Raw genomic sequence first — 16566 nt, 5'->3', positions numbered from 1 at the left:
CGGCTAAATGCGGCTAAAGAGGCGGCGAACCAGCCTTCAGTACAGCCGGAGGAATGAACAGCGTTTCCTTGCTGTGAAACCTTGCTGGTAAGATTAGAAGACAAGCGCTTTGCGCTGGGCTGCCGCCTGCACGCCCTTTTCTATTTTTATTGCTAAAAGATCCAAGAAAAAGTCCAGGCATAGAGGAATCCAGAAATTTCTTATTACCTTGTCAATTAGTCTAGAGATGATTAAAAGTACGTTTCTTCAGGCTGGACTGAGTTAAAAAACTGACTCTTCCAGGCAGAGGAAGCGTGGTCATCTAATTTACATAACTCAGTCTCTAGGCTAATGGACAAAGTTAACCCATGCTTGGATTCCCCAAGCAGCACACAGGAGAACATAGGCGGGTATATGCATAATTTTGTATTTATTAATTCTGTCATTTTAGCTCCATGCAATGAAGTTTCATTTTAATGTATGCCGATTAGTCTACATTCAAAGTGACAATAAAGTTGTCCTGAGTCTTCTAAGTCTATCCTTTTGGCCCCCCAGAAATGCTTGCAGAATGAAGCAAGGCTGCAATTCCCCCTCCCCCCTTTCACTGTCTTCCTCACAAAGGCTAATTGACGTTTGGCGCCATCTGCTGGTTGAAATGATCCCATTCTCATTTGATCATTTTTAAGTCTAAAATGACCTCCAGAGGCATCTAGTTCCGTGATAGCGAATCTATGGCACTGCGGTGCGTGCAGTTAAAATACTATACAAGCCATTGAGAATATAACTATATACATCCAACAAGAACAGGAAGTGCCTCACAGGAGCAGATACAAGTAAATCCTAGAGAGGCAGGAAATGCATAATTGAACAATAAAGATGAATGCTAGAGAGAAATAAAGCTGCATATAAGCCAGACGTAACACCTGTAACAGCATTCACATGCACGGGGGGGACGGGGGACGGAGGGTAGGTGTGTGTGTGGCACGCCCTCCTCCGTGACCTCCGCACCATGTTTTTTGGTCCCAGGAAGCAGGGAGGCCTGCTAGGCCCAAAATGGGGCACGGGATGGGGTATTGGGCATGCATGCACTGGGTCAGGGGGAGCGCACACACACACGTGTGTGTGTGTGTGTGTTTTGCACACACATTGTATTATGGATGTGGGCACACACATGCATCCTGTTGTGCACTTTCAGCACGTGAGGACAAAAAGGTTAGCCATCACTGATCTAGTTATTAGTCACACTTTTTTCACATTCACCCAAGCAGAAAATGGAAAAATATGCCCCTCTAGTCTATTTAAATGCAACTGCTATTCCAAAATAAACTAAGAACATGGCACCATTTTGACTCGAGTCTTTCGACAAAAGTTTATTAAAAAATAAAGTTACTTCCCAGGTTTCCCAGTCATCCCTTCGAGCCCTTTTTCTAAATTAAGGTGTTTTTTTAAGCAGAATGATGAGATTTCTATATATTTCTCAAATAATAAATTCACCCCAAATTTAAAACATCTTGGCAGAAAAGGGACAGACTGTTTAGGGAATCATTCATATTTTATATCTAGGCTTCTTTTACATACAGTTCCAATAACCTTAATTTGCCTCAACCTCCTGGACCTTACTGACACAACCAGCAAACCGGAGCAGAGATTAAGCAAACATGTGACACACACCCTGATTGCACATTAAGGATAGCTTTGAATTCTCAAAGCAGAGAAAGAAGTAAATGGCCTCTAATGAAATAAAATACTTACTGTACATTCCTAGGTTTGGACCAAGCCATGTTTTGTGTCTCCTTCAAACCTAGTCTCAAGCCATTTAATGCCCCAAAAGCAGCTCCTATTCGGATAAATCAGAACAGAACAATGTCTAAAACGGAATATTAATCTCATTCTTGTATTTAAAACCAATGAATTGTTCTCCAACATTACTGTGATATTCAGGGTGGATAAAAATAAGATGATTTTTTTTTAAAAAATAAGATTTTTAAAAAATTTTAAATGATTTTTTAAATCAAATTTATTTTAATAAAATGCTTTTGGAGTAAAGATGTATCTAAAGATAGTTTTCTATTTAAGATACTTTAATAATTTAGTTTATTTACTAAGGCTGCATTATCATTACTATTAGTCTTCTCATCGTTCCTATCACCCATCTCCTTCCATTTATGACTGCAGGACTGTAATTTTGTTGCTTGTATCCTTACGATGTATATTGATATTGTTTCCTGATTGCTTATTTGTACCTTATGACTATCATTAAGTGTTGTACCTTATGATTCTTGATGAATGTGTCTTGTCTTTTTATGTACATTGAGAGCATCTGCACCAAAGACAAATTCCTTGCGTGTCCAATCATACTTGGCCAATAAAGAATTCCATATTCTATTCTATTTAGTTTATTCTACATGAAAAGGAGCTCAGTTATGTAGCATGAGGCTATATATTATGCAATACTGGGACTGTCGATGAGTCAACACCAGGTCAGAGGATGAGCTGCTGTGGGACAGAGATGACAGTTGCTCTTTAAAAATTATGATTTAAATCAATTTGATGTACGTAAATCAAGCCTTTTTACTAGTGATTTAAATCAAATTCACCCTGGTCACAGTATAGAAATGGAAATCATGGCAAGGTCAGGGAGACCTGAATTAAGGCTTTTCTCAACCCTTTTTGGTTCCACTGTTGAATATTCCTGTCTCCGAAGTGAGGCGTGGGAGGAGTCACAACTGGGTATTAACACTGCCCATTTGCCCGGAGACTGGGGTAGTATTTGAGGCCACTCCCTCTACTCCTCCTCCTGATTCCCCAGATTAACCTCAGTCTTCGGCCCAGAAGGAGTACTTTTTGCTGGCTCTCCATTTGGTTTCAGAGGTTTTATTGCTTTAAATTTTAGCTTTTCGTTTATTCCACTTGTGATTCCTCCCACCTCTCTCCCTTGCATCTCTATCCCCTTTTGCACAAGCTGGGCTTGCTGCACTAGCAAGGAGCCCCCAAGCCGCTGGGCAGTTAGAGGAGGCTCCGGGCCTCACGCCAGAGGGCGCTGTACCGCGTGACCCCGGGACTCATCAGAGGGGGTTGCAGAATGCTGCGGAGGCTGCTGAAGGAGAGGTTTAGTCGGAGCCGGCTCGGCATCGGGCCGCGTGGTCAGCAGTCGCCATTTGGACAGCGGCCATCTTGGGGCCAAACGTAGCTGGAGCTCGGCTCCAGGTGGGTGGAGCTCAGATATCGGTGCTCCTGTTTTCAGCCGCCCCAAGCGCCCAGAGCCACCGCTGGGGTCCGTAAAGGATTCTTCGGGCCTGTGCTCTGCCGGTGATCCAGGGAGGACCCTTCGGTTCGGCGGTGGGCTGGCTTCTTCGAGCTGCAGATCAGCGATGTAGTTACAGATAGCGCCGGTTCGAAGAAGCTCCAAACCGTGCGCAGAAGCCCAGGCCGGTTTACAGTGAGAGAAGGTGGTGAGACAGCAACTGTTAAGTAGGGGCGATGGCGGATGCCCAGAGGAGCAGCCCCTAGATCACATGGGGATTCGGATCCGGGAGAGGGGACCTCCCGTGGAGCTACGCCAGTAACGAAGGGGAGGTCTATCTCGAAGAAAGCCATCTCAAAGTCGGCTAGGAAGAGGGTGCCTAACATTAGCAGAGCTGCAGGCAGAAGGATTAGGGAGGAAATCAGCCCTATTCTCTCCTCTATCTCCTGCGCATTCTTCAGAACACTGGGGAGACCCCTTTGGGCGCATGGCAGCTGGTTTCACCAGGCCACGTTTGGCCCCTCAATCTGCAGGTTCCAGGCTCAAATCGGAGCCTCCTAGTCTCACTCCAGCTTATCCGGAACTTTTTGAAGGTTTCCAGAATGTGATTGCTCGAGCCATTGCTCAGGGCATTGCCTCGGACATGCATCACCAATTTCAGACCTCTAGACAAAAATCTTCTCATGGGACCCCACGAGATCATCCAGACCAAGCCCAATCTTCTGCTGCTAGGGAGCGCAGATCGGCTTCTCCTTCGACAGCTAGTGAAGGGTCTGGACTGGAGGAGGAGGGACAGAAGGATGTTGGTTTTTCTGAGGACGAAGATTCCCAGGTTCCAGAGGCTCCTGCTATCGCTGGCCTGTTCCTTCCAGCCCTGTTTGGGTCCTTACTACGGAAGGTGAAGGCCACTGCAGATTTAGACACCACCCCAGCTTCTTCCCAAGCTGCTGTTGCCTCAACTTCTAGTGGGGAGACCAAGAAGGGTACCTTTCATAAGCCTCAGGTTGAGAAGGAAGAGATTCCAACTCCTATTTGTTTATAGAGGTGCTCAAATCTCAATGGGCCAAACCTGGCACATTTCCTACTCCAGAGAGCAACAATTGCAGGTTTTACAATCTTAACGCAACCTTCACTCAAGCCCTGCAGGTTCCATCTGTAGATGTTCCGGTGACTGGCCTGGCTTCTTCTTCTGCAGTGGTGACTGGAGATATCTCCAACTGTCTGAAGGCAGAAGATAAGAAGGAGGAACTGATTCTGCGCAAGACCTTTCAGGCCGTAACGTGGGCGATCAGGGCGGCTGCTGCGGCTTCCTTTTTCAACTGCTTTGGCTGGACCAAGTCCACAATAGAACCCCCGCTTCTGACATGAAGCTGTTGCAGGACATCAAGAAGTTGATGGCGGCCATTCAGTTTTCAGCTGATGCTATACTGGATGCGGTCAAGTATTCTTCCAGGGCTCTATCCTCTTCAGTGGCTTCTAGATGCCTTCTCTGGCTGCACAATTGCCAGGCGGAGTCCCGGGTGAAATGGCATTTGGTGGGGGCAGAGTACACAGGGAGACAAGCAGTTCGGAGCCTCCCTTGACTCCCTTATCGAGGATAAGAACAAGTGCAAGGTCTTTCCTTCCACGACTAAGCGCTCAGACCAACGCCCAGCACCTTACCCAGGAGGTCCTCCTATTGGCCCCCTGAACAGGACTTCCAGCAGCCGAGGTACCCTGCACCCAGATACCCCAGACAAGGGGATAGGCAGTACTCTAGGGACAGATACAGGTATTAACAGCCCTTTTGAGGGGGGTGGGGTGGCCGCCCCTACCGCAGGAACAAGTGATTCGGGCTTGGATCACCCAATTGGCGGTCACCTTACCTTGTTTGCGGATCACTGGAATCGCATCACCACTGATGCGTGGCTTCTTCAGATGGTTAAGTTTGGATTGAAGTTAGAGTTTCGTTCCCATCCCCCAAATAGGTTCCATCTTTTTTCTTCCTCCAGGAATCCGGTTAAGCGATCCCTTATGCGCAAAGCCATCCGGCACTTGCTGGACATCAGGGCAGTGGATTTAGTTCCGGAAGAGGAAAAGGGCTTAGGCTTTTATTCCAATCTGTCCGTAGTTCCTAAGAGTTCAGGGGGGGGGAGGGCTATTTTATACCTCAAATTGTTGAATTCCAGACTGGTTTATTGAAAGTTTAAGATGGCCTCACTCAAATCTATCCTGGAGGGGATCAGACAGGGTGACTTCCTAGCATCCATTGATCTCACAGAAGCATACTTTTACATCATGATTACACCGGACCACCATAAATTGCTTAGGTTTTCCTATGGGGGGGGGGCATTACCAATACAGGGCCCTCCCCTTTGGTTTGGCATCTGCCCCAGGACCTTCACCTGTCCCATACATCCCTTCGGCCGATTCACTCTCACAGAGAGGGACTCCTCCGGGTGCTGTCCACTAGGCAATGCCAGCGGGCGACGCCCAGGAGTAGGGCCTTCTCTGTGATGGGCCCGACCCTCTGGAATGACCTCCCCCCGGATATCAGGACTACCACCGACCTCCGCTCCTTCCATAAGAAGCTAAAAACCCACCTATTCAATTTAGCCGGCCTGGCCTAATTCCCAATTTTAGTCCCTCAAGCCTGCATTTTTAAGTTTTTTAGGGGTATGCTTTTTAGTTGCTCTTAATTTTTACTTTTCTGTACAGCTGTATTATGTTTAATTCATTTTTAAGGGTATAGGATATTTATCTTTTGTATTCGTTTTAATGAGACACCTGTACACCGCCCCGAGTCCCTTCGGGGAGAGGGGGCGGTCTATAAATCCTGAAAAATAAAATAAATAAATAAATAAATTCACCAAGGTGTTAGCTATAGCAGCGGGTCATCTCCGGTCCTTCCCAGTCAGGTTACATTGCTACCTAATGACATCCCCTTGCTGGCCACAACGGCAGACCGGGGGGAGAAGGACATGGGTCACACAATTGCCACCTTCTGGACACTGGGGTTCTCGATTAATCTCAAGAAAAGTCATCTAGTCCCCACCACTAGGCTCCAACATTTGGGGACCATCATTGACTCGGTGGCTTGTGAGGTGTTTTTGTCACAGGAGCGCAGGGACAGTATTGTAGAGTTGATTCGGGAGATTCGCCAAGACTCGTTTTGTTCCCGTAGATCTTCTCTCCAGGCAAGTTCATCTCCTGCATTGGGATAGTGCCTTGGGCACGACTTCACGCCAGGGAACTGCAGTGGTTGCTGCTGCCGCAGAGAGACGTGAGGAGCGATGCCCTTTTCAAGGTTCTGGTGACACCTCAGGTATTTCTCTTTCCATTGGTGGATGTCCCCGGCGCTGTCCAAGGGCTCCCTATTCCGGGAACCAGACAGGTTGATCCTGACTACAGACGCAAGCCTCTTCGGCTGGGGAGCACACCTGGAATCCCAGATAGCTCAGGGCAGGTGGACGCCCAAGGATTTATGGAAGAACATCAACTGGCTGGAGCTCAGGGTGATCCACTTGGTGCTTTGACACTTCAAGGAAGAGGTGGTCGGTCAACATATCCTGGTCGGCCAAAGCTCATGTGAACAAGCAAGGGGCGTGCACTCCATGGCGCTGCGCGATGAAGCAGTTCAGCTGGGCAACTGGCCAGAGCAGAATCTTGTCAATTCGGGCAGAACACATCTCCGGGATGGACAACCAACAGGCAGACTGGATCAGCAGGGGAACAGTATCCCAGCATTTTCGAGCGGATTTGTCAAGAGATTCGGTCAGCCGACAGTGGATCTCTTCGCCACCTCATTGAACTAAAGGCTATTAATGCCTTGGGGGGGGGGGGGGAACGGGCCCATTTTCGCGAAAAACGGGCTGTTGGGAGGTTTGCAGAGTGCAAAACTTTTTTTTTAATTTGCCTCTTCAAAACCTTGGTGCGTCTTATACTCCGAAAAATACAATAATTCTTCTTCTTTACATTTGCCATTATTATACACTTATTATTTCATTTAATAGGTTATAATACAGTTTAGGTTGCTTTTTTACCATCCATTCCTCCTGTTAACACCACCTTGCTTTCCCTTTCTTTTCTCCCTCCCTCCCTTCTCTACTTCCTTCCTTCCTCTTCTTCCCTTCCCTTTCTCCTACTCTTCCTACCCTCTCTCCTTCTCTTCCTCTCCCTTCCATCCTCCTCTCCTTACCTCTTTCCTCCGTCTTCCTTTCATTCTCTCCTCCTCTCTCCCTTTCTTTTCTATTGTTGTGTCTTTCAGATCTCAGTTTTTGTTTCCTTGGGATGGTATTTCCACAAACCCAAATATAATCTGGTATCTCTTATTCCCTTACCTTTGCTAATCTATCCTATGTTCCCCCCCTTTATAGCTCGCTCTTGAATATATAATTATATATATAATTATATATATAATTATATATATATATATATATATAATTATATATATGTGTTGTATTTGTGCTGATAAAATAAAGGGAGACTACACAAATACAACACAAATATAAAAAGGCAACATTAAAAATAAAAATATGGGTTTCTGCCTGGATGGTTTTCTGTGATGAGCCGAAAGGACAGAAAGAGGGAGGAGTGAGCTCCCTCCCATATTTGGTCATACCACAAATATGGGAGGGAGCTCACACATAATTATATATATAATTATTTCTGTTTTCCCCTTCTTCCCCCCCTTTTCCATTTAACAGTGCATCGTCTGGCTTCTATATCTTCTCCCTACTTTCTTTTCTAGTTTCCTTTCTCTAGCCAATCATAAAATCTTCCCCATGTCTTGAAAAACTCCGATTTTCCTCTTTATCCTTTATTTTCATTGTCAACCTATTTATCTCTGCACAAACTAGTATCTTTTTCATTATCTCTTCATCTGTTGGTAGCTTATTTAATTTCCAATTCTGGGCAAATACAATTCTTCCTGCTATAGTTACATGTATAATCAAATAAGTATCCCCTTTCTTGAGTTTCCCTGGGATAATACCTAGTAAATGACAGAAATTTTTAAAGGGTTTTCAGTCTCACAAACTGGGGTTTCATCCTTTGATACACACCAAATATAGCAACTCTATCTGCCCAAAGGAAACTTTGAAGAATTGGCTGATTACTTATCTCTCTTTATTCTACCGAATAGAAACATCCATCCAACATCGTGTTATCAAGAAAAAAATGATGACCCACCGGTAATACAACATCCGCCAATTGTAAAGAACGCCAATTCAAATCTTCCCCTGGTTTTACTAGCTCCGGTAGGTAAAATGAATTCATCTGTATCCTGAAACAAAAACCATCCTTTTCAGCAATATCTGCATATGAATTCCTTAGTTTCATGAAATGAAGCACATGATACTCTTCTACTCTTAAACTGTTAATTGTCTGTCAACCCAGTAAATAAAATAGAAGGGAAAAGAGTCTACCCATTTTCCCTTTGAATGTTCAAACAGGTATTACTGAACCCAACAAAAGCGAACAATTGTATTTCTATAGTACAAATAAATGTTATTTTCTTTAATCTAGCATTCAGTGAGAAGGTGTAATATGCTCTTAATCCCATATTAGTTACTATCAACATGGCTGATGTATATAAGCTGTACTAACGCTGCTGCATAATATCCTCTGTTTCAGAAATTAAAGCCAACCTATATATGTTCAATTTGTGTATGCTTTCAGACTAGTGCTGACCAGGAGGTTGTCTGCTCAACACACTCTCAGAAAAGCACAATACTGTTAATGCTGGGTGTCAGTTACCTCCAGAACGGAGAAAATGACAGACAGCTAAACACACAGTATCTTTCTCTCCCAGCAGTGTAACACTGTCAAAGACACAGTTCTGACACAGACAGCTGACCACTGCTGGGATTTAGGAACGAAATATATTCAGCTCTGAGATTAGGGCCAGGTCTATAGATGGGAAGGACTGGAAAAACCCACAGGGAAAAAAATAAGAACCTTTCACTGAGGTTTCTTTCTAAAAAATAAAATTGGATCATGAAAGTATCTCTAATATTTTCTTTTTAAATGATATAAAGCAAGGAAAAAAACCTGATACTTTTTCAAATTCAAAAAATGGACCCAGCTATGTAACTTTCCATTTGACAGTTGGGGAAAAAAGAAGATATTACATCCAAATAGAGTGTAAATAAATTTGTACCATAACAACTTAGGTTACACAGGCTTATGTGACTTATTTAAAATTTAAGTTAGTATTATTCATGACAGAGAAATCCATTTGTTTCTTGCTTGACTTCCTCAAATCCTTTGTGGGAGAAATGTGTTTTTACCTGAAGTCAGCCAGATGTTTTCAAGAAGTCCTCCAGTCAGAGGATAAAGAAAACAGTTCCTGACCACAAACAACTGTGTTCACCTGACTGCCAAGTCTTCGTGTGCAACATTTTTAATTGCCTATTTTAATCTTATTCAAAACCACTATACAGATAGGCCTTCACTTATAACAGTTCATTTAGTGACTGTTCAAAGTTATATTGGCACTGAAAAAAGAAAACTAGTAAAATGGGGCAAACTCACTTAACAAATGTTTCATTTAGCAACATAAATTTTAAATTTGGGCTCAACTGTGATTGCAACTTGGGGACTACCTCTATTATACATCAAATAATTTACACAATCACACAAAATCACACAAAAAGTTGATTCACAAACTACACATCGAGCAATCATGGATGTCTTACCTGTATAAGATATCTAGGGTCAACATTTAAATATGGGGACAAGGGATTCATTCCAGTCACTGAAAGAAAAAAAAAAGGCTTCAAATTGGAAAGCATGCCAAGGTAGCATAAAATACAGTTCAAAGGAAGAGGGCTTAGAACCATTCATTTAGTGACTGTTTGACATTATGACAGCACTAAAAAGTGACTTACAATCCCACTCTCACAACATCCCGAGGTTGCATGATCAAAAATTGGGCGCTTGGCACCTGGCATGTATTTACAATGGTTGCACATTCCGGGGTCATGCAATCACCATCTGCCATGATCCCCGCCAGCTTCCAACAAGCAGAGTGAATGAGAGAAGTCATATTCACTTAACGACCAGATAATTCAGTTAAGCGGGCAAGAAAGGTTGTAAAATTAGATGCAATTCACTTAACAACCGCCCTGCTTGGCCCTGGATATTCTGGTCCCAACTATGATTGTAAAATGAGGACTATCTCTACTCTCTCATAAGTAGAGTGAATTCCTAAGTGTGCTTCAATTTAAATCAGGTCTGAGGGGCAGGAAAGACAAGATCAGATTCAAAAGGATCTGCAAGCAGGTTTCTTTTAATAAGAATATATATGCATCAATGATCAGCTGTCAGTTAAAAATTTGAATTTATAGGAATATATGTATGTTCATAATATTGAATTTCTTTTTCTGGGAAGTTCTGGGTTTCTACCCTAATTATGTCCTTCCTAATATATAGGATTTGAAAAAAAAACTTATCAGCTGGCTATGTCCCTGAATCTCTGCTTGCCAGCCTTCAATTTTTTGTAACTATTTAGATGAAGCCTAACATCAGGGACACATATTAAGGTACCTTCAGCCAAGGCCGGACAAAATGCCCTAGATTGCATATAAACTGTATCAAGCAATTCAATCAGCTTTCAATATGTGAAACCTCATTCCCCAGAATTACGTTAAAGTTTCAGAGAAAGTAATAACTGCCACATTTATAATTTACTATAGTTTATAATTGAACCACAGTGGCAGTGGTTAGAGTGCAGTATTACAGGCTACTTCTGCTGACTGCCTGCAATTTGGCAGTTCAAACCTCACCAGGCTCAAGGTTGACTCAGCTTTCCATCCTTCCGAGGGGGGTAAAATGAGGACCCGGATTGTTGGGGACAAGAGGCTGACTCTGTAAACCACTTAGAGAGGGCCATGAAGCACTGTGAAGTGGTATATAAGTCTAAGTGCTACTGCTATTGCAAAATGACTGTGCAGTGATGCTAAGTTGCCTTGCTACGGAAGCCTAAAACTGGACCTATAATATTTATTTTTTGCACAAGAATGCAAAAAATAAAGGTAGTCCGAGGGAGACTTTTCCTAAATGACTTCCAGGAAGAGGAAGGTTGGGATCTGGGAGGCAAAGGGAAGCCAAGCTCCTTCCTTCAGAGGAGGTGGGCAAGAGGGGGGGCAAATGAGCACGTGCTCTCCGGATGGGGCTTGAACCCAAGGGGTTCCACCTCTCGATAAAAGGCATCAGGGAGGGATTCACCCTTTCCTCGCTGATGATGATGATGTCGACGAAAACCGAAGCCTACAATGTATTGATATCACTGTACCGGAGACGCCGGAGTGGAAGAAAAAGAACTGGAAAAGTTCCCTCCATGGCACAACCGCCTCCCCCCAAGTCCTCTTTGTCCCGACCACGTCCTCCCAGCCGCCCAACGTGCTGCTGCGGCTGGTTCCGCTCAGCAGGAGACGGAGCTCCCACGCCCTTTCCCAACCGCCCAGCCTCCATTGGAGTCCCGGCCTCTTTCCCGCTCCCTACCAAGCCTCCCCCTACACCTAGCCCCTCCCAGCCCCCTTCCGAAGGAAGCGGCCGGGGCCCCTTACGAGGGACGCCGGCCAGGTCGGCGTGGGAATAGCCCGGCCCCGCCACTCCTCCTCCAGCGCCGAAGAGGCCGGCGAATCCGGAGCCCTTCGAGTTCCCGGCGCCTCCTTCCATGTTGGCGGCGACGGCAGACGCCCTAGGCCGCCCTTCGCTCCTTCTCCTCCTCAGGATCGCGTTGCTCTCAGCGCCGCCCTTTCCGCTCCTGGAACCGGAAGCTCCCCTTCGCCGCGCGGACGACCTTTTAGCGCCAAAAGCGTGGAGCGCCGGCGCGGCGCGTGTCCATAACGTCATCCCCTCGCGCCGCCGTCCGCGTCTCACCACCCCTCCCCTCTCTTTGCGACACTCGCTTTCCGGCTCGGCGGGGAAAGGAGGAAGAGAGAGGACGGCTCCGTTGTCCTCCATCCCCCGGGGGTGACCTGGGTCGCCCCCCCCAGCATGAGCGCGGGGCCCGAGTGTGAACCCCCCGAAAAAAGGGCTCGCCTGGGCTCCGACTTCTTCTCTTCCTCCCAGGCGGTGTTCCCGCCGCCTTCCCGCCGCCGGGAGGAAGGGCCCGGACCCGGCGGCCCCTCAGCCACCGTGGGGAACAAAGGTGAGCGTCCCTCTTCCCCCTCCCCCCAGCTGATTGAGATGGGGAGGGATGGGAGACCACCAGGAGATCCCTCTCCTGACCACCGGTGTGGTCAATCAGTTCGCCGTCTGCCTCCCCCCCTTTTAAATTGGGGGTGGTCCCAATTTTGTTCAGGCCCGGCTCAATGCGGGATGCCCCCCTCCCCCCACTAAAGATGCTTTCGAGCTATTAAACCTAGTAGGTGGAAAGCCCCCCCCCCCCTTACTAAAGAGAGGCTGCATTCAGCTGCAGGTAGTCCTCGACTTTCCGCCGTTTCTTGAGTGGCCTTTGGAAGTCACAAGAATTCTTGAGGGGGGAGGGAAGGAAGTGACATGATTATTTTTTAATACCTGGGACAGCTGCAGCATCTTCGGAGAGTCACATGATCAAAATTCAGACACACTGCAATTTGTTCCCATTTAGGAGCGTTGCAGGGCCCTGGGTTCATGTGACCTTCTGGCCAGCAAAGCCAACGTGGCAGCAAGATTCACTTAACAACAAGTGGCAAGAAAGGCCGCAAGTCGAGGCCTACCTGTAGCTGGATCAGAAGAGTGACACTTTAGTAAAGGACACTTGCATATTTGGATATGCAGGAGATGCTGACCGCTTTGGTGTATTGTCCCAAACTGATGAGGTAGCCTCCCTGCCAATTAAATACTAGTGTAAATGTATTAATTTATAGAGGTCTGTTTTAAGATTGGTATGTTTGGGTCCAACCTTCCCACTTCCAGTAAAACTACTGTATATTTCCTTCCAGTTTACAAACAAAAGAGGATTACCTCCTGGATGGAGAACAAAGGACCCAGAACAGTAGAATCTGAAAGGTAAAACAAAAACAAGATTCTAACTCATTTTATTTCTGCTGCAGCCTCCTATAGGAACGGCTACTGCCAGATTCTTCCACCAGAATGCTAATAGTCCTCCAGAATGTTAGCTTTTGCTGTTATGAGATGACTTTTAGTGAAGTATTCCTTTATTAACAAAGATGCCAACAAAAAGAAGAAATGGTATAAGTGGTGATATGTGTCACAAAGCTGATATCAGACACAGAGGGCTTGCTTCTCATTTTGTAAACGAAGGGTGTTTAATCACACTTGACTCAGTTTGATTGCTTAGTTTACCCTTGTCAATTTTTAATTACGACTTACTCATTGCAGTATGTTAGGTAAGTAAGCTTCCCGTTAGGAGAGCGAGTGTGCAGAGAAGCATAATGAGAGTGGTATGGAAGAACACGCACAAACCAGTATACAGGGACACCGAATAGTATAAAATATAGTAGTTTACTATTTGGAAATATAGAGGTATTCAGAGTTCAATTTACAGTCCAAGTCATACACGGTTCAGTCAGTCAGTTATCAATGTTTGTTTGTTTGTTTGTTTGTTTGTTTGGATTTATATGCCGCCCTTCTCCAAAAGGACTCAGGGTGGCGTATAACATTAAAAAAACACACATCCCAAAAGTTAAAAAAAAATTAAATACATATCCAAAAAACAAACCGAATTTAAAAGACAATGCATTTAAAATAAGTTAAAATTAACAGGCCAGGCCAGCTTGCTGGAAAAGCCAACTTTTTAGGGCGCGTGAGAAGGACCGGAGGTCAGGGATTATGCGAAGCTCCGGGGGCAGCTCATTCCAGAGGGAAGGCGCTCCCTCAGAGAAATCTTTACCCTTGGGGGTCACCAGCCGACACTGTGGCCGACGGCACCCTGAGGAGGCCAACTCTATGGGATCGTACTGGACGGTGGGAGGCTACTGGTGGCAGTAGGTGGTCTGGTACCCTGGGCCTAAGCCATGGAGCGCTTTAAAGGTCATAATTAATACCTTGAATCGCACCCGGAAAACAACCGGCAACCAGTGCAGGCCGCCTAAAAGGGGTGCAACATGGGAGCACCTAGGTACCCCCATGACAACCCGTGCGGCCGCATTCTGGACCAGCTGAAGCCTCCGGGTGCTCTTCAAGGGCAGCCCCATGTAGAGAGCATTGTAGTAGTCCAGGCGAGAAAGGATGAGGGCATGAGTGACTGTGCACAGAGCATCCCGATCCAGGAAGGGGTGCAACTGACGTACCAGGCGAACCTGGTAAAAGGCCCCCCTGGTCACGGCCATCAGGTGTTCTTCTAAACTAAGCCGCGTATCCAGGAGGACTCCCAGATTGCGAGCCTTCTCTGAAGGGGCTAAAATTTCTCCCCCTATCATCAAAGATGGGACAAGATGTACAAATCGGGATGACGGAAACCACAGCCACTCAGTCTTGGAGGGATTGATCTTGAGCCTGTTCCTCCCCATCCAGATCCACACAGCCTCCAGGCATCGGGACATCACGTCGAGGGCATCGTTTGGGTGGTTTGGAGTAGAGATGAAAAGTTGGGTATCATCAACATATTGATGATACCGTACCCCAAAACCACGGATGATCTCGCCCAGCGGTTTCATGTATATGTTGAACAGGAGGGGTGAGAGAACCGACTCCTGGGGCACCCCACAAGTGATGCGCCTGGGGGTCGATCTCTGCCCTCCAGTCAACACAAACTGCGACCGATCCGACAGGTAGGAGGAAAACCACCGTAAAACGGTGCCCCCCACTCCCAACCCCCCGAGTCGTCGCAGTGGGATACTATGGTCGATGGTATAGAAAGCCGCCGAGAGGTCTAATAGGACCAGGACAGAGGAGCAGCCCCTGTCCGGGCCTGCCAGAGATCATCGACCAACGCGACCAGTGCCGTCTCCGTGCTGTACCCGGGCGTGAAACCCGACTGGAACGGATCCAGGTAGACAGCTTCATCCAGGTACTGGGGAAGCTGACGTGCTACCACACTCTCGACAACCTTTGCTACAAAGCGAAGGTTGGAGACCGGATGATAGTTGGCTAAAGAAGCTGGGTCCAGGGAAGGCTTCTTAAGGAGGGGCCTCACCACCGCCTCCTTCAAGGCGGTGGGAAAGAACCCCTCTCTCAATGAAGCGTTGGTAATCGCCTGGAGCCAGCCTCGTGTCAACTCCCGGGAAGCCAAAACTAACCAAGAGGGACACGGGTCCAGCACACAATTGGCAGCACTGAGTCTCCCCATAATCCTGTCGATGCCTTCGGGGGTCACAGGGTCAAACCCATCCCAGATTGTCTCCTCAAGATTCATCCCCGTGGGCTCGCCCAAATCTACCCAGTCAAAGTCCAAGCCTGTCCAGATCTGAACGATTTTATCCTGCAGATACTGAACAAATTCTTCAGCCCTACCCTGCAAGGGGTCTTCCCCAGTTCCTTGGTTAAGTAAGGAGCGGGTCACCCTAAACAGGGCAGCTGGGCAGTTATCTGCGGACGCGATAAGAGCGGAAAAATATTGCCGTTTTGCCGCTTCTATCGCCACTAAGTAGGATTTAATATGAATTCTTACTAGTGTTCGATCAGATTTATTTATTATTTATTTATTTTATTGAACTTATTAGTCGCCCCCTCTCCCCACAGGGACTCGGGGCGACGTACAGAGCAATAATCAAGATAGCACCATAAAATCGTGCAGAGGAGGTAAAAATAAGTCCATAAATAAGCATACTTACAAAGTTTAAAACCCCAAAAATATTAAAAACAAAATTTCCCATTGTAAAATGACCTGGGGTGGCAAGATAGTAACGTTATGCCAGGCCGGCTTGACAAAACAGGTAGGTCTTCAGCTTCATACGGAAGGAGCGAAGATCGGTTGTTGTCCGGATGTCTGGGGGGAGGTCATTCCAAAGGGTAGGGCCCACCACAGAGAAGGCCCTACTCCTGGGCACCGTCCCCAGGCACTCTCTAGAGGACGGCACCCGGAGTAGCCCCTCCCTGTGTGAGCGAGTGGGTCGCAGGGATGTATGGGGCAGGACGCGATCCCGCAGGTAACTAGGCCCTGTGCCATGGAGCGCTTTGAAGATGGTAACCAGTACCTTGAAGCGCACCCGGTAGGCCACAGGAAGCCAGTGCAGCTCGCGCAGGATAGGTGTTATATGGGAGAATCTCGATCTCCCCATAATAACCCGCGCGGCTGCATTCTGGACCAACTGCAGTCTCCGGGCGCACCTCAAGGGGAGCCCCATGTAGAGAGCGTTACAGTAGTCCAGGCGGGACGTCACCAGCGCGTGAGTGACTGTGCGCAAGGCCTCCCGGTCCAAAAGGGGCCGCAACTGGCGCACGAGGCGAACCTGGAGGAACGCCCCCCTTGC

At 46.8% G+C, this 16566-nt stretch overlaps 2 protein-coding genes across 4 annotated transcripts in view; one reads left to right on the top strand and one right to left on the bottom strand.

The window, feature by feature from the left end:
- TIMM23B (translocase of inner mitochondrial membrane 23 homolog B) overlaps positions 1-12172 on the bottom strand; it is a gene marked incomplete at its 5' end in the record, with an annotated part of 34528 nt that extends 22356 nt beyond the window's left edge. Inside the window, 4 exons of the mRNA XM_081954414.1 lie at positions 1732-1816; positions 8393-8486; positions 9901-9959; positions 11773-12172. Of these exons, the coding sequence (XP_081810540.1) occupies positions 1732-1816; positions 8393-8486; positions 9901-9959; positions 11773-12172 (638 nt within the window). The remainder of the gene's footprint in view (positions 1-1731; positions 1817-8392; positions 8487-9900; positions 9960-11772) is intronic.
- A 33-nt stretch (positions 12173-12205) lies between these two features.
- PARG (poly(ADP-ribose) glycohydrolase) overlaps positions 12206-16566 on the top strand; it is a gene marked incomplete at its 5' end in the record, with an annotated part of 97428 nt that continues 93067 nt past the window's right edge. For 2 of the 3 annotated variants that reach the window (XM_081954410.1, XM_081954409.1), the window contains 2 exons: positions 12206-12359; positions 13135-13201. In XM_081954410.1, coding sequence (XP_081810536.1) covers positions 12206-12359; positions 13135-13201 — 221 coding nt within the window. The remainder of the gene's footprint in view (positions 12360-13134; positions 13202-16566) is intronic. The other variant, XM_081954408.1, reaches the window with a different exon arrangement.

This window comes from Natrix helvetica (genome assembly GCF_964273705.1).
Source record: "Natrix helvetica genome assembly, chromosome: 5".
Lineage (NCBI taxonomy): Eukaryota > Metazoa > Chordata > Lepidosauria > Squamata > Natricidae > Natrix > Natrix helvetica.
Note: the sequence above shows the minus strand (reverse complement) of the source record. Positions and strands in the feature narration are given on the sequence as shown.